Source organism: Rousettus aegyptiacus, unplaced genomic scaffold (genome assembly GCF_014176215.1).
Source record: "Rousettus aegyptiacus isolate mRouAeg1 unplaced genomic scaffold, mRouAeg1.p scaffold_m13_p_5, whole genome shotgun sequence".
In the NCBI taxonomy this organism is placed as follows: domain Eukaryota; kingdom Metazoa; phylum Chordata; class Mammalia; order Chiroptera; family Pteropodidae; genus Rousettus; species Rousettus aegyptiacus.
Genome location: NW_023416308.1, coordinates 121,434,698 through 121,457,722, shown reverse-complemented (window position 1 = coordinate 121,457,722; position 23,025 = coordinate 121,434,698). Strand labels below are relative to the sequence as shown.

The 23,025-nt window shown below is 64.0% G+C and overlaps 1 protein-coding gene across 2 annotated transcripts; it reads left to right on the top strand.

The window, feature by feature from the left end:
* The first annotated feature begins 1,370 nt into the window (after positions 1 to 1,370).
* EPS8L2 (EPS8 like 2) lies at positions 1,371 to 17,697 on the top strand. Of its 2 annotated transcripts, XM_016138254.2 has the most exons (21): positions 1,371 to 1,517; positions 3,925 to 4,040; positions 4,140 to 4,195; positions 4,864 to 4,928; positions 10,782 to 10,943; positions 11,492 to 11,641; positions 11,703 to 11,782; positions 11,863 to 12,005; positions 12,092 to 12,165; positions 12,257 to 12,383; positions 12,586 to 12,674; positions 12,769 to 12,843; positions 13,035 to 13,183; positions 13,258 to 13,390; positions 13,542 to 13,654; positions 14,919 to 15,024; positions 15,628 to 15,747; positions 16,025 to 16,097; positions 16,237 to 16,417; positions 16,542 to 16,674; positions 16,770 to 17,697. In XM_016138254.2, exons 2-21 carry the CDS (start codon positions 4,003 to 4,005, stop codon positions 16,851 to 16,853), a joined length of 2,151 nt encoding a protein of 716 aa, XP_015993740.2. In that variant the 5' UTR covers positions 1,371 to 1,517; positions 3,925 to 4,002; the 3' UTR covers positions 16,854 to 17,697. The 2 variants fall into 2 exon arrangements, with proteins under 2 accessions (XP_015993740.2, XP_036076230.1); XM_036220337.1 differs by lacking the exons at positions 1,371 to 1,517; positions 4,140 to 4,195 and having other exon boundaries at positions 3,948 to 4,040.
* Positions 17,698 to 23,025: the final 5,328 nt, after the last annotated feature.

The window sequence follows — 23,025 nt, the reverse complement described above, 5'->3', positions numbered from 1 at the left end:
CTCTCCTACACGGGGGCAAGTAGGACCTTGGGCTCGGGACTGGTGCACCTGGAGGCCTCATGAAGGTGCCGTGCTGCCCACTGGCCATACCCCTGCCGCCCTGGGCACTCACCTGGGGCCCAGCGAGGCTGCGGACAGGGTTCGTGACCTCCCACCCAAGGATCTGGGTGGGGTCATCAACATGCCCCTCACTTTGGCTGCAGAGACCTGGGGGTCGCCTGTCCACACTGGGACTCCGGGCTCCCTGCCGCCTCCTCATCCGATGGCAGCCCCTGGGCTCTCGGAAGCTGCTCTCTCCCGAGCGGGTCCCGCTTTTCTCTACCGAGGCTCAGCCTCCAGGAAGGGTGTGGGCAGGTGCGCACCCTCCCTCCTGGGTGCTGAGCAGTGGGCAGAGAACCAGGAAGCCAGAGTGGGCAGGGTTGGCCCCGAGGACGAAGGCCACTTCCTGCCCCCTCTGCAGGCTCACCTGTGACGCCCCAGACAGCGGGCTGTGGCTGACCCTGCAGGGGCGTGCCTCCCTGTTCCCAGGGGTCCCCTGGCAAGTGCTGAGTGCCAGTCCCCAGTAAATGCACGCCACGTGTCCCGCCCTTCTGGGACCACAGCCCTGGGGCTCTTCTGGCACATTCTTCCTCTCCCCCAACCCCAGGGAAAACAGCCAGAGCCTCGAGTCCCCGCGCAGGGCTGGGGGTGCCCCCCTGCACCTGTGTCCTCCCTCGGCCCCTTCTCCACTTTCTCCTTGCCCCCGGGGTGGGCAGGGAGCTCACAGGACTCAGTTCAGGAGGGAGGGGGCCTGCTGCATGCTGTGGTCCCAAGGAAGAGGGTACTGCCCCGAGCCCCCCACACACCAGGTCTCTGCCTTGGCACTCCGGGACAGCCTAGGCCCCAAGCGTCCCCACCTCTCCATTGGACACCCCCACACATGTGAGGTGCCCAGGCAGGGCCAGGACGGCACAGAGCCGAGGGCTCCCAGTCTGTGGAGAAGGAGCCCCACCCTTAGCCCTTAGCCGGCCACCCGGAAAGGCTGCTGGAGTGGAAGGGCTCTGCCCCTGTGCCCCGCGGACTGGGCCCCTGCTGGGCAGTTGAGGCTGGGGCCCCTTAAAAGTGGCTAGAGCCTGTCCTCCGCGGAGCAGCATGTCGCCCCCACCGGGGCACAGCTCAGCCACCCCAGGAAGGACTGCGCTTCAACCCGCGCGTCCCCGCGACCGCGAGTGTCGGGCTCTGGGGGTGGGGTCTGCGCTGGAAGCCCAGGGTGCTGGGGATCCCCCGCCGGGAGCCCCGATGGGGGCGGGGTCTGGAGCAGGGGGCGGGGTGTCCGCGTCCCGCCCTCCCCGCCCCCGCGCCTGCGGCGTCCAGGTTCCAACCTGCTGCTCAGGTTCCTCCCGGCGGCTCCGCCCCGGTCCGGCGGGCCCAGCCCCGCGCGTGTCCCTCCTGCCTGCCGGAGCCCGGAGCCGACAGACGGGCGGACGGACGCCTCGGACGAGGGAACCAGCGGGCGGCGACGTGGGCCGGAGCAGCAGGTGAGCGCCCGCGAGGTCCCGGACCCAATGCTCCCGACGCCACCGGGAGCCGCGCGCACGGACGACGGGCCGACCCGGGCCTCAGCGTCCCCCGGCGCCGGTGCGACGCGGGGCTCGGGCCAGGTCTGCGGCCGGCCGGCGCAGGGTGGGGGTGGGGGGCAGCGGGAGGCATCGGGACGTGAGGGGACTGCGCCGGGCCCGCAGGCCGTCCAGTCCCTGGGCTGGTGGCCAGGGACCGGTCCCGCTGCGGCCTGGCCTGCCCCGTCTGATCCTGGGTGGCGCGGGTGCGCAGGATGTTTGTGAGCCCTTGCACTGGAGTCAGCGGCCCCTGCCCAGCCCTGGGCCTCGGTGGGGTGAACCCCTTCGCCTAGTGAAAGGGGTGTGGAGGGGGGTTCTCCCCTGCCCTCGAAGACCCCATGCTCCCGTGTCAGGGGCAGGCTGGGCCAGCAGAGGCCACACGACCCAGGCCAGGCGGGGCCACAGCGGGTCAGACGTCACAAGGCACTTCCTGGGTGTCCTCCAGGAGGAAACCCAAGGCCAGGGAGCATCAGGCGGGGTCAGGCTCCCGGTCACGGAGGGGTGTGGGAGTTTCAGGGAGGAGGCGGCGGGGGCGGGTGCGGCAGATCTGGGGCCTGTGGCCGCCCGCATTCCTCCTCCCTGAGCTGGGCCCGCGGCAGCCACCGGGCGAAAGGGTGTGCCTGGCCCCCGGCCCCGGCGCAAGCAGGGCCGTCGGCTTGTGAGCTGGGCCCCAGACCACCTCTGCCCCCACCCCAGGCGCGGTCAGCCCCATCTGTGCTGGGAGTGGGGGCCAGGGCCCCGCCTGTAGCGCCTCCCCGCCCCCCCCCCGCCCTTGCACACGCGCACGCACACACACGCGCACACGCACACCATAGCCCTGCCCAGGCCTCTCCTGGTCCCTGCCTGTGCAGCCCTCGCGGCTCGCCAGCCCCCCAAGTGCCCCCAGGCTTTGCTGGCTCCCAGCCCACTGCTTTCCGTTCCCTCGCCAGGATGGGCCCTGACCCCCACCCCCCGCCCTGCAGCTCCCAGACCTGGGCACAGCCAGAGCCTGAGGGATCCGGCCATTCCAGGGCCCCCCGGCTTCCCCTGGGCCTAGGCTGTCTCCTCCCCAAGGTCACTGGGCAACAGGGCAGGAATTTGAACCTGGAGCCTGTCCCTGTGCCCTTCCTGCCCCGCTGGGGCCTCTTCCCCTTCCACTGCCTGACTGGGCACCATGCTGGCCCTCCTTTTGCACCCGGAAAATAACCGCAGTAAGACCAAAGTGCAGCCTGGGCCCGGGGGCCCCAGGGTTGCGTGGCCCCTGCCCCAGTCAGCTGAAGGAGCCTCAGTCCCCCACGCAGTGGGCCTGCAGGGGCTCCCTGGCCCAGGCGCCAATGCCTGACCCCCGCCGGCCTTGATGCCCCCCACCCCGGGCCACAGGGAGCTGAAGGCGCCCCGTTCCCCGCTGGGCTCCGCAAGGGGAGGCGCCCCATGTCACAGCCTGTGCATGTCCGTGTGTGCCCGCAGGGCTGGGTTTCCCCCAGGTGTGTGTGTACCTGGACACACGTGCCCAGTGCCTTTGGCTCAGCCCGCCAGGAATCCCATTAAGCAAACACTCGGGCTCACCCACTGAGGTCATGAGCATTCCGGACATTCTCCACGCACAGGTGGACCGAGGAATCTGGCCAAGCCCCCACCCCCGCCCTCCCCAGAAAGCCAGGCCCCTCGGTGGCAGGTGGGAGGGGGTGGCCCAAGGCCCCCCAGCCCCTCACACCCCCTGGGAGCCCTCCCTGCAGGTAGGGCCTGGTCAGACCGGAATGTCCTGAGCCACTCCCTGCTCTGGTTGCCAGCACCCTTGGTTGTGAACCCTGACCCCTGACCCGGGCAGAGCCCAAACACCAAAACTGCTTGCTGGTGACAATTGACAGGGGGACGGTGTGGGCCCAGAGATCCCCGTGGGGCGCAGACCTCACAGGACAGGTCAGCCTGGCCCAGGGTGCCAGGCTCCGCTCTACCCCAGGCGGGGTTCCCTTTGGACTTTGCCGCGGGCTCCGGCTCCAGCCCCCTAGCTCCAGCCTCATCCCGTGTGGCCATCCTCTCCCGGCTCAGGGCTTTCAAACGTGGCCACTCCCTTTACTTGAGGCGCTTCCTCCCTCGACCCCCCTGCAGAGCCCCACCCCAGATAGCCTCTGGGAGTGGGACCCCTCTGCCGGCCCATCCTGGGGGGCCTGTGGAGGACCAAGGGTTTGGGTGAGATGGGGCAAGGTGTGGCCAGCTTGTGACCCAGGACAAGGGGTGCTAGGGTGCTGGGAACCTGGCCAGGCCTCAGGGCTGCAGCCCCTGGATCTGGGTGGGGGAGGGGGAGACCCAAGCCCTAAGCCGGTGTCAGCTCCGCTGTCCGTCCACTCAGGTGTGGGCCAGGCACCGGGCCCGGGACCCAGGCCGCGCAGATATCTGCCCTCCACCGCCGGCCACCACCCAGGATACCATGAGCCAGTCTGTGAGCTGCTGCCCAGGAGCTGCCAAGTGAGCCCCCACCCCCCAGCTCGCCCCCCAACCCCAACCCGAGCAGTCCCCAGGGAGGGGCGCAGCGTGGGCCCCGCCCTCACCAGCCGCTCCCTGCAGTGGCAGCCTGGGCCGGGCTGGTGGCGTGGCCAAGATGAGCGCCAAGGACCTGTTCGGTGAGTGAGGTTTGAGGAGGGAGGGTCCCGCCCCCCCAGGGCTGTTCTGGGCCCCCACCAGGAGAAGTGCGGGTCGGCCCTGGGCACCCGGGGGAGGCCCCGGCCCCTACTCCCCCTGGCCGCCCAGGCCGCCCCAGAGCCCCCAGCCAGCGGAGCGCCCCCCGCGCGGGAAGGGGACACGGGAAGGGGCGAGGCCCCCCCGCCGGTGCTTCGGGGACACCGGTGTCGGTGTCAGCACAGCCCTGCTCCCCGCTGCAACCCGATCCCAGGGGGCCGAGCGCCAGGCGTCTGCTCCCCAGCTCTGCCCCAGCCCCGGCTCGCCAGCTCGCGGTGCCTTTGGACAGGGTGCCAGTCCAGAAGGCAAGGGACCCCAAGGAGGGCGGGGTGTCAGCTGGCAGTTGGCAGGGTGGGGGGAGGCCAGACACCCTGCAGAGGGCAGGTCTGCACCCCCACCACGGCGGACCCCCGGCCGGTGTGCCGTCCCCAGGCCGAGTGGGCGTCCTGGGCGCGGGAAGAGGGCTGCCTTCTGCTGGTGGCCACCAGGGGCCGCAGAGCAGTGGCCCTGGCCTCCTCTCCATCCTTCTGTGGCCCAGCCCGGGCCCAGGCCCGTGGATGGGGGGCTGCGGGGCCTGCCCTCAGGGGTGAGTGACTGGCGTGTCCCTGTCCAGAACAGAGGAAGAAGTACTCCAACTCCAACGTCATTATGCACGAGACATCCCAGTACCATGTCCAGGTGAGGCGGCCCCCAGGAGCACCCTCTGCACACAGCTCCCCGTGCCTGGGGCGCCAGCACCCCTGGGAGGGGTATTGAGGTCCGGGGAGGAGTGGTCAGCCCAGGTCCTGACACCCGCAGTGGTCGGCTGGAGCCCGGGACTGCCCCACACCTCTCTGGGGCTGCGCCACCTTGAGGGCCTCCCTCTGGTCCTGGGGAGCTCGCAGTCAGGGGACACAGGGAACACAGGCCCAGGGACAGGAGGTCCTGGTGGCCAACACCTGGGTGCTGCCTGGCGCCCTCGGATGGGGAGACCCAGTGTGGTGGAAACTGCCACCCTGGCCCCAAACAAGGAACTGGACCCCGAGGTGGGGGTGGGACAAAGGCTGCTTTCTTGGGCTCCTGCGGGGGAGGGCCTCGGGCCAGCGCCGACCAATCCCGCGAGCCGAGGGCGGCCAGCTGCGGGGGAGGGCCTCGGGCCAGCGCCGACCAATCCCGGGAGCCGAGCGCGGCCAGCTGCGGGGGAGGGCCTCGGGCCAGCGCCGACCAATCCCGCCAGCCGAGCGCGGCCAGCAGGCTGGGCAGGGCTGTTCCTCCACTTCACACTGGGGACTCGGGGAGCCTGTTTCCGAAATGACCTTCCTGCTCTGGGCAGCTGGCCACGTTTCTGGTTTCTGGTCATTGACCAAGCTTGCAGGACAGCAGGGCTAGATGGTGGAGGAGGGAGTAAGGTGTGTGTGGGGGGGAGCTGGTCAGGAAGGTGGGGGTCCCTGGGGTGAGAATGTCGGGGATCCTGATCAGGAAGGTGGGGGGCCTGCGCCAGGGAGGACTGGCAACTCTGGGTCAGGAAGACACGAACTTCTGCCCCCCGAGGTCAGGCGAGCCCCTGCTTTCTGAGCCTCGGCCTCCTCGTGCACACAGTAGGCCCACGGAGGCACGGGGAGTCCCCTGGGCTCCTGAACGGGGCTGTGTTGGGTGACCAGCCCTCCCTGCCGGGCTGCGCGGGCGGCGGCCACTGCGCTGCCAGGCTGGTGACCGCTGCTGGCGCCATGTCCATGGTCAGGGCCCAGACGGTGGACAGGCCGGCCTCGTCCCTTTCCTCAGGCAGCTCTGACACGTCTTTGGGGGGACTTTGCTTTCTTAATGAGGAACCACCTGTGCCACTGAGGCCTCCCCACCCTTCTCCTGGACCCTGGTCCAGACCCGTAGGAAGGGACCCCAGCCCACGGGCGCCTCTGCCATCTCAGCTGCCAGCAAGGGTTTGCCCACCTCCCCAGGCAAGAAAACTGAGACCCAGAGAGAGGGCGAGAAGTGGGGGCAAGAACAGCTCCACCCTGGCAATGGGGGGGGGCACCGCGACCCCCGGGGGGGGGGCGGTGCACTGCGACCCGGGGTTTTCTTTTGTTCATCCTTTTTCTGCGTTAGCACATTGGCGCTGCGGGGGCGGGCGCGGGCAGTTGTCGTAGGTTCGTGTTGCCAGCACCATGAAGAGCCCATCACGCCAACACTGCCCGCGGCTGGCCCTGTGCGGGCGCGGCCTGCCCCCGCCACCGCTTCGTCTTCCCGAGCACCCCCACCCCAGCCCCCCCACCCCACCCCGGTAAGGGGCGCCGTGCAGCGCGCAGCCCCCTCGCTCCGCCTCGAGACTCACTCGCAGGCAGCACGCGAGCGGAGCGCGACCCCCCCACCCCCGCGCGAGGCCCCGTTTCTGTCCCCACGCACGGGGGACGCGGGGTGCTGCCCACACGGCAGGCCCGCGCGCCGGGAGTGCGGCCTGGCGGTCCACGTGCGCGGCCGTCTTGATGAGCAGAAGCGTTTCATTTGGATGGCGCCCAGCCACGTCCATTTCCCCATGTACCGTCGGGGCTTCTCGCTGGTGTCTTGCTTGGCCCAGGGCTCTGAGGATCGATTCCTGTGTTTTCTTCTAGATGCTTTAGAGTTTAGGCGTTTCCATTTCGGTCTCTGGTCCATTCTGAATTCACTTCTGGGGCTTGGGTGAACTCAAGCCTGATTTCTTCCCCGTAGGGACGTGGGGCCATGTTAACAAGACGTTCCTTCCCCACGGAATCGCCTGCCGGGCGCGGCGGGGCCGCCCCTGGCCTCCGGCTCACGCTTTCCTCTCACCGCAGCTTGAGTGTCCGTCTCGCAGTCAGACGATGCGAGTCCCTCCGCTGTGTTCTTCGAGACGTCCCTGCCTATTCTCAGGTCTTTAGCCTGGAAATTGTATCATGGGATGGACCGGTCCAGTTCCACCCCAAGCAAAGTCTGCTAGAATCTCTCTCCACTGGCATCGAGTCCAACCTGCGGGCGGGGGGCGGGCGTCGAGTCCCCCTGGCCCCGCCCCCGCGTGCCCGCACCGCCCACGGGGCCCCGCCCCGCCCACGCGTCCCTGCCGCGGGCTCCTCCTGCTGTCCCTGAGGCGCTCTGGTTCCTCCGCAGAGCTCTTGCGTCTTTTTCGTTGACATGCTCCTTGGGTGTTCGGTTTTTATACACTGTTACAAATAGTCTCGTGGGGTTTCCTTTATTTCATTTTCTCATTGTCCGTTGCTCGCCAGCAGAAAACAATTGAGTTTCTGTAAAGTAGCCCCATCCAGCAAGTCCCGGCCAAACCCTTTGTTCTGGGGATTGGCTTGGGGGTTGATTGGACCTTCTGCGTACACACTCACCTTGTCCGAAGATAAAGATGGTAGTGAATTTCTTATTTTAGCCACTTTCCTTTTCTTTCTGGACACCCCAGGCCAGGACCACCCACACGATGCGAGTAGAATCCTTGCCTCGCGCCCAGTCTTAGAGGACGGCTCGGCATTTTGCGTTTGCCACGCTGCCTGTTTTCACAGACCCCTCCCGTTCTCCGGGTGCTGAGACTTTTTGTCACGAAGGATGCTGGGTTTCACTAAATGTTTTTTCTGAATCCCTCCGATTGATTTTTTGAATATTAAATCAACTTTGCATTTCTGGGTTAAACCTCATTTATTCATGGTGTAGCATCCTTTTTATGAGCTGAAGACTAATTTACTAACGTTTTGTTAAGGATTTTTTTTTTAACGTTAATGTTTAGCAGAGATATTGATCTCTACTTCTGTTTTCTTATGATGCCCTTGGCAGGTTTTGGTGTCAGAGTTATGTCGGCCTTATAAAGAGTAGGGAAGTGTCTGTCCTCTGTTTTCAGAAGGAGTTTATGAAAGATTGTTATTACTTCTTAAACATTTGTTAGGGTTTGGCTGGGAGGCCCTCTGTGGATAGGCTTTTCTTGGTGGGAAGGTGTTTGATCATGCCTGTGAGATCTGTAGTGAGGTCCCCTCTGTCCTCCTGGTTATTGATAACGTGTGTTTCCTCTACTTTTTTTCCTGGCCAGTCTTGCTAAGGGTTTATCAATCTACTTAATCCTTCAGAACCAACTTTGGGCTTTGACTTTTCCCCGTTGTCTCTGTTTACTAGTTTGTTGGTTTCTGCTTTTAATTTCCTTTCTTCCAATTACTTTGGGCTTTGTCTTTTTCTAGTTTCTGAAGGAGAATTCTTACACCTTTGATATTAAGTCTTCCTTCTTTCTTGAGATTCATTTAATCTGTAAAGTTCCTTCCAGTAACTACTTGACCTATACCCAAGGTCTGACGTGCATGTTTTTATTAGTGTTCAGTTCAGAATACACTTGACCTTTGAACAACACGGGGTTGAACTGCACAGGTCCACTTATTCCTGGATTTTTTCAATAAGTATGTAAGTAAGTATTTTCCTCCCTTATGATTTCCTTAATAACATTTTCTTCTCTCAGACTTACTTAATTGTAAGACTACAACATGTAACACGTACAACATACAAAACATGTGTTAGTTAACTGTATATATTATCAGTAAGGCTACCGGTCAGTAGGCCATTAGTAGTTTTGGAGGAAGTTAAAAGTTATGCTTGGATTTTCAACTATGAAGGGGGGGGTTGGTGCCCCTGGGCCCCACATTGTTCAAGGGTCAATTGTACTTTCTAATTTGCCTTGTGATTTCCTCTTTGACCCATGGGTTATTTAGATCTTTTTTTTCATATAGATATTTACGGCTATAAATTCGCCCCTTAGCACTGCTTTGGCTGTGTCCACAAGTTTTGGTTGATTGTGCTTCCATTTTTCTTCATCTCTAAGTATTTAGTCATTTCTCTTCTGACTTTTTTCATTTGTTGGTTGTTTAAAAGTGTGTCATTTAATTTCCTAAAATTTGGATCTGTGAGTTATTTAGAAGTGTGTTGTTTAATTTCCAATTACTTAGGCGTTTTGTAGTTATCTCTTTGTTATTGGTTTCTAATTCCATTCCATGGCAGTCAGAGAGCCTGCATGATTGTAATCATTTGAAGTTCACTGACCTGTTTTGGGCCCAGCAGCACAGTTTCGTTTGGTTCGGCTGTGCTGCATTTCGCTAACAACAGGTGCTTTGGGTTTTACCCAGTCTTACGTCCCACTATGTGTTTCTGCCATTTACCTCTTTAACTTGTTGATGGACACGTAAGTTGATGGACACGTCAGCCTTTGTTATCACTACGTTTCCGCAGTGAGCAGACTTTCACCTGCACCATGTTTGGTACACGTGCAGGGACCCACCGCAGAGCTATGAGAGGAAAGTGTGTGCGCTGGGTGAATGGAATGACAGTTCCCGTTCCTTCACAGCTTAACACAAGGACCCGTTAGTACTGATCCGTAGACTAGGTAACAGATTCAGTGGTTTATTTATTCCTAAAGTAATGGTCTCAGAGTTCCAACTTACAAATCTTGCATACGATTGAGAAGTTACTTGAATTTATTTTCCTGTAGACTGTTCATCTTTTGCCAGTTTTGCTATTCGGGTGTTAATCTTTATTTACGTAATAGTTTATTTCGTTATTATCTGTAACCTCAATTATTATATTTAACAAAACAGAGCTTTTAAAAAAAGTGAAGAACCATAGTTGCGATGCATATTGGACTTTTAGTGTATCAAGAAAATTAGCCTTTACCATACCTATTATATGTATATTTTCTCCTCTTTTTTTTTTTACTTCGTATATGGTATTTTTCCTCCAGGAAAAAATATTGATATTTTTATTAAGTCAGATTTATCACTCTTTTCTTTCGAGCATCTGGAATTTCTTCCTTGCTTGGGAAAGTCTCCTCGCGAAGGCCTTTCCAAGATGATCGGAAATCATCTGGTGGCCCTTCGGGCACTTCCCGGTTTTGCCTGGTTACGTTAAGTCTTGACCGCCTGTTGTGTCGGTGTTGACCCAGCTGCCCCAGTCAGCCTGGACCCAGACTCCTGGGGGTGCCGGGCTTGGAGGGAGAGCAGAGGAGGCCGCTGGGGAGGGGAGGGCTGGGCCAGCCAGGGTCCAGGAAGCTCGCACATTACCTGCACATTCACCGAGGGGCTGCTGTGTGCCCCACACTGCCGCAGCACTGGGGAGGCCACAGTGAGCGCGGTGGCTGGAATCCTTGCTGTCACACAGCGAGCACTAACGACCTTTGCGTACAGCATGTCGACAGATAACACACAAGGCCCGTCAGGGGTGTGGTGACAGAGATGTCGCCGCTGGTACTCGGGGATGGCAGCACCCAAGCAGAATGGGAAGGAGGGGAGGCGGGGGCGGGGGGCGGCCACGGCACATGCACACGCCCTGTGGGGAGCCTGCCGCAGGAGGCGGGTGGGGTGGGGCAGTTTGTGCAGGGCAGCAAAGGCTCCATCTGGGCCGTCCATGGCCCCCACAGACATCCGCCAAAGCAGAGCAGAGACCCCTAAGGGGGCGCTGTGTCTCTTCCGGCTGAGGCACACCCCCTCAGGCCCCGGGGTGCAGCCCCTTGGGCCTGGCTCTTGGCACAAGGAGGCCGGTGCCCAGAGTGACCATCCACCTGGCCGCCCCCAGCACCTGGCCACATTCATCATGGACAAGAGCGAGGCCATTGTGTCCGTGGATGACGCCATCCGGAAGCTGGTGCAGCTGAGCGCCAAGGAGAAGATCTGGACGCAGGAGATGCTGCTGCAGGTCAACGACCAGTCGATCCGGCTGCTGGACGTGGAGTCCCAGGTCCGGCCCCGAGGGGCGGCGAGGGCGTCCACCTGTCCCTGGGGGCAGGCAGAGGCATGACCCAGATGCGCAGCTGGGTGTCTCTGTGGGGGTGAGGATCAGGACGAGGGCAAAGGGCAGGTCAGTCAGGGAGGCCTGGGCAGTCCAGGCAGGGAGGACGGGACAGGCCTGAGTCCGGGGAGCCATGTCTCGCAGGGCCACATCCACATCTGCTGCAGCCTGTCTGCTGGCTGGACGGAGCCAGGGCCGCAGGGTCTGGGGACGGTCTGGGGGCAGTCTGGGTGCAACAGCTGTGGCCCCGCCCAGTGGCGTACACGTCTGTGTCCAAGTTTGGGCCACGCCCCTTTTCTGTGCCTGCAAGTTATGCTTGTGGCCCTGTGTCCACGGCACAGACTGCGCGCACTGGGCCACGGCCCGTGCCCGTGGCGCCGCGCCTCTCTCTGCCCTGTGCGCGTCCCCGTCCGTGTTCCAGTCACATCTGGGACTCGCGTCTGTGCCACGTGGCTGGGCGCCGGTGCAGGGCGGCGCCCAAGCTTCCTGTCCCCCAGGAGGAGCTGGAGAACTTCGCGCTGCCCACCGTGAGGCACTGCCAGACGGTGCTGAACCAGCTGCGCTACCCGTCCGTGCTGCTGCTCGTGTGCCAGGACTCGGAGCAGAGCAAGCCCGACGTCCACTTCTTCCACTGCGACGAGGTGGAGGTGAGCAGGGCGGCGGGGCGGGCCCCGCGGCCGGAGCCGGCCTGACGCCGCGTCCCCGCAGGCGGAGCTCGTGCACGAGGACATCGAGAGCGCGCTGGCGGACTGCCGCCTGGGGAAGAAGATGCGGCCCCAGACCCTGAAGTAGGCGCGGGGCGCGGCGGGAGGGCGGGCCCGCGCCGCAGGAGGGCCCGGCAGGCTGAGCGGTCTTGTCCCCACCCCAGGGGCCACCAGGAGAAGATCCGGCAGCGGCTGTCGGTCCTGCCCCCCCCTCAGGGCCCCGCCCCCATCCCCGTACAGCGCTACGCCGGGGACTCTTCGCCCCCGAAAAACCGCGTGGGGCTGCAGGACCCGCTCGGCGAGCCAGGTGGGCCGCGGGGCCGGGGACGAGCGGGCCGTGGGGGTCGGGGTCGCAGTCAGCAGCGACCTCACCCCGCCCCCCGGACCCCGCAGGCTTCTGCCGTCGGGAGTCGCTGGACGAGGAGACGCCGCGGGCCGTGCTGGCTCAGAAGATAGAGAAGGAGACGGTAGGTCGGGCCGGGCCGCACCCGGGCCGAGGGGCAGCGGTGGGGCTGTCCCTGCAGGGCCGGGCGCCCGCTGACCCCGCCCCGCCCGCAGCAAATCCTCAACTGCGCCCTGGACGACATCGAGTGGTTCGTGGCGCGGCTGCAGAAGGCGGCAGAGGCGTTCAAGCAGCTGAACCAGCGCAAGAAGGGGAAGAAGAAGGGGAAGAAGGCGCCGGCAGGTGCGGGGGCGCGGGGAGCGCGGGGGGCGCGGCGACGGCGACACCGAACTGGGGGGCGCGGCGGTCAGGGTGCGGCGAACGCGCGGCCCCTGAGCCGCGGGAAGGTCCGGCCCGCGCCCGCGCCCGGCGCGGACCTGCGGCCAGACCCGGCGGCGGGGCGCGGGCCGCGCGCTCCCCTCACGGCCGCCGCTCCCGGCTGCAGAGGGCGTCCTCACGCTGCGGGCGCGACCGCCCTCGGAGGCCGAGTTCGTCGACTGTTTCCAGAAAACCAAGCTGGCCATCAACCTGCTCGTGAGTCCAGCGGCCCCTCCCTCGCCCCCGCACCTTCCCCTGCGCCCCGCCCGCTCTGTCTGCCGCCCGCTCACCCGGTCCCCCCCGCCCGCAGGCCAAGCTGCAGAAGCACATCCAGAACCCCAGCGCGGCCGAGCTCCTGCACTTCCTCTTCGGGCCTCTGGACCTGGTGCGGGGGGCTGGCGGGTGGGCACCCGCCGGCCAGGGGCCTGTCCCTGGCTGCGGGGAGGGGCAGCCGGCTGGGCCGCACGTGTCCACCTCAGAGCCGAGGGTGCAGTGGGCTGGCCTGTGGCGCTGCAGGGCGGGGGTGGGGCTGGGGTCTAGTGGGCGCGATCCCCCCTGAACCCCACCGGTCCCCAGATCGTCAGCACCTGTGGTGGCCCGGACATCGCGCACTCTGTGTCCAGCCCCCTGCTCTCCCGAGAGGCTGTGGCCTTCCTGCGAGGCCACCTAGTTCCCAAGGAGATGGCACTGTGGGATTCACTGGGGGAGACTTGGACACGCCCCCGGTATGGCATGGGGCGTGGGGGGCGGGGAGGGGCGCAGGCCCTGCTGGGGGTTCACCCTGCACCTCCCACCCCAGCTCCGAGTGGCCCCGGGAGCCGCAGGTGCCCTTCTACGTGCCCAAGTTCCACAGTGGCTGGGAGCCCCCCCTGGACGTGCTGCAGGAGGCCCCCTGGGAAGCAGAGGGGCTGGCACCCGCCCCCACTGACGAGGTCAGAGCACCCAGTGCCCACCCGCGGGCCACCGGCTGGCCGCTCCATGGCCGCCCGCTGCCCTCACCCCTTCAGCAGTCTGCCCTACCCCCTGCCCTCCTGGCCCGGTCCCCACCCCGCACCAAGCCCAGGCGGCCCACTGTCCCTGCAGCCAGCTCCAGCGAGCCGCCTGTCCTTTCGAAACTCCTCGAAGCACACCCTGGCACCTGAGCCCACAGCCCCAGGAGACGTGCTGCCCCCAGTCAGCTCCCCGCATGCTCACAGGTAAGCTCCCCTCAGGGAAGGGAGCCTGCCGCTCACCTGCCGGAACGCAGAGGCGCTGGAGGGCGAGCTGCCACCAGGCGGCGCAGAGCCCCCCCCCCCCCGCATGCTTCCCCCGGCCCCTCTGCACCGACCGGGTTTCCATTCCAATGTCACGACACGCAGTTGAAGGAAAAACGTGAAAAGCCATCCCGCGTCTCCTTGTGCCTCCACATTTACGTGTTAACGTCGTGGTTCAGAACTTCCTGGGCCGCTGCACCTGAGTCTCCCCATCACCGTCGCCTGCGAGGGTCGATCTGGGAGGGTCTCTGCTGGAACGCCCTCTCCCACCCCCACCCTCCCCCCGCATCTCCCCAGAGCACACCTGCAGGCCCCCCTCCTGCCCTCCCCGCTTCCTCTCTGTCCTCAGCCCTGACCCAGATCTGTCTGGGGGGCCGGCTTCCCTGCCAGACCCCAGGATTCAGTCTCAGGAGGGGAGGGGCCCAGAGTCCGAGGTTTACACGGGTGAGCCTCCCCCGCCCTCATCTCCGGCCTAGTGCCCCTGGTCCCTGGCCTGGGCTGCACTTTCAGAAATGTTTTCATCCTTTGCCCTGGCTGGTCCACCCTGGCCGTTCCCGACGGACCCTGCCAGGGCTCCAGGGGGCACCCCAGCCGCAGCCCCACCACCTTCCCGGTGTCCTGAGGCCTGCACCTGCATGATCGGGTCCCAGACTGACCAGGAGGGCTGGGCTGGGTGGCAGCCACAGGCCTGCCCCATGCGCAGGCTGCGAACCCCCCTTTGCCAGAGCCCCCGGCCCAGCCATGCTCTGCAGCCGGGAGCAGCCCTGGAGTGCAGGTGCTCACGCTCGGTGTGCGGCATGCAGGGCCATGGCTCTGGGCACCTGCGGCCCTCCCTGGCTGGCTGGCTGCTTTGTTTTCCGGGGGCGGCTGTGACCCTGTCCTTTCCTGGGCACACGCCTGGCTCTGGTTTCCCTGGGGGGGCCAGGCCTGGAGACCCCTGAGGTGGCCCGAGCTGGAGCTGGCCTTGCCGAGCCCACGGGCACCTGAGTCCCAGCGGCCTGCGCTGCCCCCGCCCCCATGCGGCGGTGCGGCCGCTCTGGGGCTGTCACAGATTCCATTCCCGCTGGCAAGCCGCAGCCTCTCTCCACTGCAACCTGGAGAGGCAAACAGGAGGCAGCCGCGCACCCGGGAAGCCGCTCCCCCGGCCCGGCCCCAGGTCCAGGAGGAGACCCCGGTCCCGGGCCTCAGCCCCTCCCGTTGCACACAGGGGCTACGAACCCACCCCAGCCATGGCCAAGTACGTCAGGGTCCTCTACGACTTCACGGCCCGCAATGCCAACGAGCTGTCGGTGCTCAAGGACGAAGTCCTGGAGGTGAGTGGCGGGGGGTGGGGGGCAGGGGCAGGGGGAGCGAGAGGCTGCATGACGAGGGACCCAGCGCGTCCGCTGACCCCTTCCCCCGCCCCAGTCCCAGCCTGGGCTCCAGCCCGCCCCCCTCCCCGCCACGGAGCCTGGCTGAGGGGGGTCCCAGCGCAGCAGTGTCTCCCCAGGGGGCTCTGTCCAGGTCGGGGCCCTCCACCCAGCAGGGGCTCGTTATTCGTGCCCATCCCTGGGGCCGCCTTGAGGCACCACCTGCGTGTGCCGCCAACCCAGATCCAGGCCGCCAGGGGAGGACAGTGGGGCGGGCTGGGGGCGGGCGACCCAGGTCCACAGCCAGGCTCAGGCCCCGAGCCCCGGACCCTGCAGGGGGGCCAGAGACGGCCTGTGGGTGAGATGGAAGGCCGGGCGGGGCCGGGGCACCTGGAGGGGGCTGTGACCGTCCCCAAAGGCCTGGGGGGTGGGGCCCGAGGGGAGAGGGAGTTCTCTCTGGCCCCTCTGTACAGAGGGCCACACTGGGGGGGGGGCGGGGGCGGGTCCCTGCCCTGGTTGCCATGGCCGGAGGGCGGCTGGCCTGACGGCGGGGGGCGTGGTCCGCAGGTGCTGGAAGACAGCCAGCAGTGGTGGAAGCTCCGCAGTCGCAGTGGCCAGGCGGGCTACGTGCCCCACAACATCCTGGACGAGGCTCGGCTGGAGGACGTGGGTGCCCCTCCAGAGCAGGTGACGGGGGCTCCGCCCACCACCGGGTCTGAGGGGGCGTGGGGGGGGCGGCAGGGGGCGCTGAGTCTCAGGGAGACACCGTCCCTGAACCTCCAGTCCTTGCTGCAGGGGCCGGTGTGGGGGGCCGGGTGGGGGGCCGGGTAGGGGGCCGGGTAGGGGGCGTGGACAGGTCCTGGGAGGGGGGCAGGGTCCTCACACTGGCTTTTCTCTGACCCTGACGGGAGGGACGATGAGTGAGGCCAATGGGACCCCCTACTTCCTGCCTCTTCCCACCCAGGCTGGTCTGAAATATTGGGGTGCTGCTAGCCCCACCCATAAGCTACCGCCAAGCTTCGCTGGAAACAAAGATGGTGAGGAAAGGTGGGGGGCAGGGGAGGGGCGGGGACAGCTGGTCGGCCCACAGCCACCTGGGGAGCAGGGCGGCCCAGACCAGGAGAGGAGGCGCTCTGGGGTGAGCGGGGCGGGGCCTGAGCTGCTGGGCCCCCGCAGAGCTGATCCACCACATGGACGAGGTCAACGACGAGCTCATCAAGAAGATCAGCCACATCAAGGCACAGCCGCAGCGACACTTCCGCGTGGAGCGCAGCCAGCCCGTGCACCTGCCACTCACCTACGAGTCGGGCCCCGACGAGGTCCGCGCCTGGCTGGAAGCCAAGGCCTTCAGCGTGCGGTGAGCCCGGGGCGCCTGGGGGGTCTGGCAGGTGGCGGGCGGACGGCCTCAGGGGTGGGCCGTGTGGGCGTGTCTGCCACGCCCACAGCCGGACCAGCCTTTACGCTGCCCCGCGCGCCCGCAGAGTCGTGGACAACCTGGGCATCCTGACCGGGCCCCAGCTGTTCTCACTCAACAAAGATGAGCTGAAGAAGGTGTGCGGGGAGGAGGGCATCCGCGTGTACAGCCAGCTCACGGTGCAGAAGGCGGTCCTGGAGGTGAGCCGGGGCGTGCCCCGCTGCGCCTCCCTCCACCCCTCCCCCACCCTGGCCTGCTGTCCCCCAGGCTGACCCCGCCCCCTTTCCGTCCCTAGAAGCAGCAGGGTGGGTCTGAGCTGGAGGAGCTCATGAACAAGTTTCACTCTAAGACCCAGAAGAGGATGGAGGAAGACAGCTAGGCCCCGCAGGGCCCGCCGCAGCCTGCAGCCTGCGGAGACGCACCTGGGCGCCCGCTCCCGGCGCGGGGTATTTTTGTATGCACCGGATTTTGTACCACGGACACAGAGGGAGTGGGGTGCTGGCTGGTGCCTCCTCCCACACACCTGGCTGGGGACCGATTCGCCTGCCTCATGCACGTGGCCTATCGGTGGGCTCAGCAAAGCCCAGTCTACACTTGCCCGCCTGCCCCAAGACCCACCTTAGCCAAACTTGCCACCTGCAGGGGCCGGCGCCTCATCCCCCTGCCTCCCGAGGCCAGCACAGTGGCCGGCACCTCTCCCCACCTCGCCCACGCCTCTGCGCCCCCCCCCCCCGCCCCAGAGGCCCCTATTCCTCTGGCCTCCCCCATCCACATGGGGTTCCTGGCACTTGTGACTCTGCCCTGTCCCAGCCCCATGACTACTGACTTCCACACCCACCCGCACGCCCACAGCCCTGGACAGGCCGACCCGCCTCAGCTGCCCAGCCACCCTGGCTCTGTTCTCACTAGGCCGGCGACCCTCGCCCCCCGAGTGTGCCCACAGCACCCACCCAGTGCTCCCTAGGGGTTCTCCCGGGGTGCATGCTGTACTCCCTTCACGTTTTCAAGGAACAAGGATGGGCCAGACTCACCTGAGTCCTGGCCCGGGGCACCCCCACCCCAGGGCAGAGCCGGAGGAAGGGACTTTCTCTGACCAAGCTCAGGATAGCATGTGGCGTGGGGGGCCGGTGGGTCTTGGAGCCCTGGACTCTGCAGCTCACACCCTAAAGCCGAGAGGTGGCCAGACTCAAAGACCACAACATTAAACCAGTTGTCTCTTAGCAGCTCTGGTGTCTGTCTCCTGGAGGCGGGGGTAGGGTGCAGGGGGCCCTGGAGCGGACCTGAATTTCACTCCTTGTAAGAGCTGCTGGCTAGGGCAGGCTGGGGCCAGGGGGAGCAGCGGCAGCCCGAAGGCCACGCATCTTGACCTCGAATGGGGGGCTGGGGAGACCCTCCCCTCCACGCCTGCCTCAAAGGGCCTGGAGGACATTCCTGGGATGTTGGGGGTTGAGAGGGGCCCTGGGAGGGATGCCCAGAAGGTCCACCTGAGACGGGGGGGTTGAGGGGGGTGAGGAGCCAGGCCTGCCAGACTGGGCGGGTGGGGAGGGGCGAGGGATTTGGGGAGCTTAGCTGAGGCTGGGGTGGGGGTAGGGGGAGCAGGGGCTCGAGCAGAGGGTGTGAGGCTGACGGTCAGTGGGGACGGCATCCGCACAGAAGCGGCGTGGTCCCTGAGCGCCCAGAGAGTGCACTCTGCACCTGGGGGCGCCTGCCCCGCCCTGGGGGCTCTGGCGCCCTCTGCTGGCGCCGAGCTGCTGCGGTGCGCCTGCCAGGTGGCGCCCCAGCCCTGGCTGGGTCTCAGGAGTCCTGACCTGCAAGTCTCCAAAGCAGCTGGTGCACCAGCCCTGGGGCAGCATGTCCAGCGGGGCTCCAGTCACCGGCATGATCTGGGCCTTGGAGACGCTGCAGCTGGCCTGGCTCGCTGACCCTTCAGAGCCCCAGAGCCTACAGCTGCTTCCTCACCTGCCACTTGCTGCCCTCGTCCCAGCCCATCAACACGCTGCTGCCTGCTCTGTGCCCCTCTGTGCCCACTCTGCTCCCCAGACAGCCTGAGGCGGCCGCAGGTCAGATGTCACTACTTCTGGCGGCTGGTTCCGGGGTGCCCTGGGCCTGTCCAGGCCCCTGGACTCCCAGAGAGGGCTTCCCCGCCACCTCCCCACCCTCCCAAGGTCGCAGAGGGTAGGTGTGAGGAGTCACTCTGCTTTTCACCTGCAGGTGTCACTCTCCAGGGCCCCCAGATGGAGGTGCCTGCGTGCCACGCTCACTGGCATCCTGGTGTCCCCAGGGCTCGTGTGGCAGGCATGGGCCGCAAACAAGGCACAGAAGGACCAGGTTGCAGCCAGAGCCCCAGAGCGTGAGGGGGCGGGGTTCAAACTCAGTGGCCCGACTCACGTCCCTAACCACCCAGCTCCCCCCTCCCACTCCAGCCAAGCAGGGGAGAGGGAGGGCCTGGCGGTGGAGCCCCAGGAGGGGCGGGACAGCAGGGGGGTCAACCAAGGGCAGAGGGTCAGTCACACTGGAGGGCCGTGGAGCCACCCGCCCAGCACCCGCCCTGGGCCCGGCCGTGCGCAGCAAAGGTCCGGGAAACAAGGCCTGTCTCTGTCTCGGGGACAGGTGTGTCTTTGCGGCTCTCCCCCAAGCAGTGTGGTTCTAATGTCTGCCCTCCTCAGTGAGTTTGGGAAATAATTGCTTTTCGGAGAAACATGCTCTTTACGTGTTGGACGCCGACTCTCCAAAATGCCACCAGTCACATGGGGACAAAGCTAGGTGGGCTCGCTGACCTTGGGGGTCTTTGCTGGGTCCCAGGGGCGGGCAGGCAGGGGAGGCCACGTGCGGCTTTGGGGTCTGGGTCCAGCAGGTCTTCGGAGGCTTGAGGCGGACGAGCACCCTTGACAGTTTGCTCAGGGCCAGGGGAAGGTTCCTGCGTCCTGCATCAGGGGCGACTGCTCTCAGGGTTGCAGGAAATGACTCCCGATGGAGAAATTCAGACGCTCAGACAACTTCGTTGGAGGAAGGAGAATTTAATGCCAGGGAGAGCGTGGGGCATTCCACAGACCCAAAGCAGGCTCTTCCCTCGGTTAGATTTCTTACAGCTTATGTACCCCCACAGCGTCCACGCAAGGGGCGCGTGATTCCTTTGTCTGAGGTTTTCCATGTCCCTCCTTACTCAGAGTGGGGAGGGGCAGCTTCGGGTGGAGGGCTGCAAGGGAGGAATTTCCAGACCCCTGGTGTTATCAGCACTTTTATCGGGGTACAGGCAGGGAGTAGCACTCACGGGTGTCTGCACCCGCTCAGGGGGCTCTCTCTCGCTCCCACAGTCGTGACATTCCTACGCAGCTACGGAGATGGGGGAGGGGCTGGAGGTGGGGGACGTGGCCCTGGAAAACACCTGAGGAGCGAGGGCAGAATGCGGGGCGAGAGAGCGGTTTTCGCCAGCCCAGGCGGTTATTTCTGCAGCCCTTCCCTTGGCATCTACTTTGACTTTCAGACGCCTCCTCTCCTCTCTTGGCAGGAGGGCTCCGAACCGGCCGGGCAGCCCGGTCCTTCCTGGTCTTGGCGCCGCGACCGGCCGGCTGTGTGGGCCGGTCGGTTCCGGGTATGGCCTGTCACGGTCACTTTAACAGGGATGACTGAACGTGTATCTTCAAATTGTCAGTTTTAGTTTCTACTACAGTGGACATCAATAGGTCTTTTGGGCCCTCGATGATGAAGTGTGGAAAGGTGTCCGTGTAATGGATGAAAAATGACTGCTAGAAATTTATTACTTGCAGAAAAATTACTGCTTGGCTATCGCCCATGGGAACATGGCTATGTCCATGGGAACACAGGCTGTCACCCATAGGAAAATAACATTCTAACAATAAGCTTTCTGCTTCTGTACCCCGGCTTGCACACCCAACCTGTGGATCGACAGGTAGTGAATAGAAGAAAAATAGACCTTTGTGTTTAGACAGAATGAAGAATAGGATTTTGTGCTTAAAAACCCTGCACCTCTACATTTCGGGGCTGCTTCATTTGGGGTCTGCGTACCCCTGGCAGACAGAGCCAGCTGAATAAAGAGTGTTTCCTAGAACTCACTGAGTTCCGGTGCTCCGTGTGTCTTTCGGGGGCTGGCAGCTACAACATCCAGAGACCCTGAAGTTGGAGAGTCGCTAGCACGGCACCTACGAAGAACTTGGGATCAGTGGGGACGGCGGACCTGTGAATAGGACACCTACGGGGGACCCGCAGCCCCCACAGTCTGAGCAGGTGTTCAGACTCATCAGAGGAAGGCAAAGGACAGCCACGTAGGAAGCTGGCTGACACTCGGCGTTGGGAGGTGTGGGGCAGGGTGCTGCCCAGCCACTTCAGTCACCGGTGTCCCCTGGCCCAGCAGCCTTGCTCCCGCAGGGTGTCCCTGGGACCTTCCCACGGGTCCACAAGAGAGGGCTGGAGGGTACCCTTGGGGCGCAGGGAGCTAGAGTGCCAGGTGGTGCCCCTGGGGAGCCTGCGCGTGGCGCATCCCCCAGAAGAGAAGCATGCAGAGCAAGAGGAAGAGGCAGAGACGCCACCGCTCAAGTTCTGTGCCTTAAAGTACACAGAAGTGAGCGGAAAATCGAATGTGAGAGGCAACGCGCATTTCACAGGAACTCACGCAAAGGCCTGGAAGAGTTATCTAGAAGCAGGGAGATGTGACTCGCTTACGTCTGAGACCCACGGAGCCGATTGAGATGCATCGTGAGCCTTTATCAGCCGGCGGCGACTGACTCTCTACCACGCGGGGTCAGAGGAGGTCAGTCCTGAGCTCCCAAAAGAGGCAGTTTATAAAGCCTAGAACCACGGCCTGGTTAACAAGTAAGCAGATTACAGAATCAGAAGTTGGCCCTTAGCATATCTTTGAGCAGATTACCACACCCTGGTTAACAGAATCAGAGTAAATCCTTAATGCCAGCTTACTGGAAAATTTTCTACACTTAACAGGAAAGGGTCTAAGGGAGAGTAAATATCTAATAAAAAGAGGAGAAAAATTAACAGGCGAGGACAGTTCTGCAAACAAGCGAACACCCACCCTCCAACCTATGAAAACAAGTCCAGTCATATCCCACCTGCTCCCCCAAAACAGGTGCCGTTCTGAATTAGGGGGTCATCCTTCCGACGAACACATTTATATTCTCATAGCCCGCGTGCATCTTCCCAAACGCTATTGATAGTTGTTGTCCTTCGACAGGAAACTTTAGAACTCTGCACAACGGGAAGCTGAAGCAAGTCACCCCAGGCAAACAAGACGGGTGCCAGGCCACCTGTGCAGCCAGGCCACACGTGGAGAGGCCCCCACGGCCCCGACTGGAGGACAGCGTGGAGCCTTCGGGTGGCACAGCCCCGCGGACTGCCCAGCTGCTCCCTCGGGGCCTGAGCCGTTTACTTACTAGGTCACTGGTTTGTTTGCTCACCAGGAAAGACACCTCCAAACCCTCCCTCCCGCCAGGCTGCAAGGCCCAAGAGGCCCTGTGCTGCCCGCTCCAGGGAGCAGGCTCTGGGACGCACGTGTCACCCCTCGAGAAGGCAGCCGGCCCCGACTGGAGCTGTGCTGGGTCTGGTGATCAGAAGCTGACACTGGGCAGACAGCCAAAGGACACAGCTTTCGAAAGTGACCAGGTCAGGCCTGCACAGCCTCTTCTCACTGCCAGTTCCGACTTCGTTTTCGTCCCTTCCCAGTTCGCATCTCCTAAGCTGCTGGGAAAGGGGGAACTGTTGTGGCTACTGAATCTGCCAGCGAGAGCCTGGATCTTTCCAGGGACATAACGGTCTGTTTCGTGGTCTGCAGTTTTGAGTCCTGGTTTAAATTCGTCCAGGCGAGGTCGTGCCGTTCTAATCCTGTGCTGAATTCTTCCTCTCATTAAGCTCTGAACCAGAACCTGGTGAACCCGGACACAAACTGTTCCCGTCCAGCCGCCTGCCCTCTGATGGGACAGACGCCACCGCCAGGGGACAAAAGGCTGAAGTCGGAAGTCTTGTTGATCAGCAATGCTTTCAGAGAAATCCCGGTCAAAACGGGAACGACAAACCTGAGACCTTAGAGGAACGTGGTCTGTGGGAGGCGCTGGGGCTGTGGGTGGTGCTCTCCCAGCTGGCCATTCACGCCACGCCCATTCACGCCACGCCCATCCTCCTGCCCTTGACTTTCACCTGACTCAATCCCGCCCCTGCTCACCCCCTCACCCCCACCCCCGCCCCTCCAGCCCAGCTCAGCTCCATCCCAACCTGGAGGGCCCGCCTTGCCACATCTGCCAGCCAAACCCCATTGCGGTTAAGTCCACCCTCCGCGCCTCCCACACCCGCCAGAGGAGCAAGAGGAGCGGGTGGCCACACCCACTGGCCGCACCCAGGTCGGCCGCACACTGCCTACCGGAGCCGGCCCCTTCCCGGTGCAGGCCCGACGCGTCCCTCCTGCCCTCTGGGCTGGCGCACCTGCTTCCTCTGAGCCGCTGGGCAAATGAAGCACTCAGCAGGGCCTCCGCGGGTGCCACCGGCGGTCTGCTACGCCGCCCCCTCGGCGCCCAGTCTGCTGCTGGTCC

Coding starts and splice junctions, on each gene's coding strand:
- EPS8L2 (XM_016138254.2), top strand. CDS start 4,003: ATGAGCCAGTCTGTGAGCTGCTGCCCAGGAGCTGCCAA. Junction 4,196..4,863: donor GAGCGCCAAGGACCTGTTCG/GTGAGTGAGGTT, acceptor GTCCCTGTCCAG/AACAGAGGAAGAAGTACTCC. Junction 15,748..16,024: donor TGGGTGCCCCTCCAGAGCAG/GTGACGGGGGCT, acceptor CTTCCCACCCAG/GCTGGTCTGAAATATTGGGG.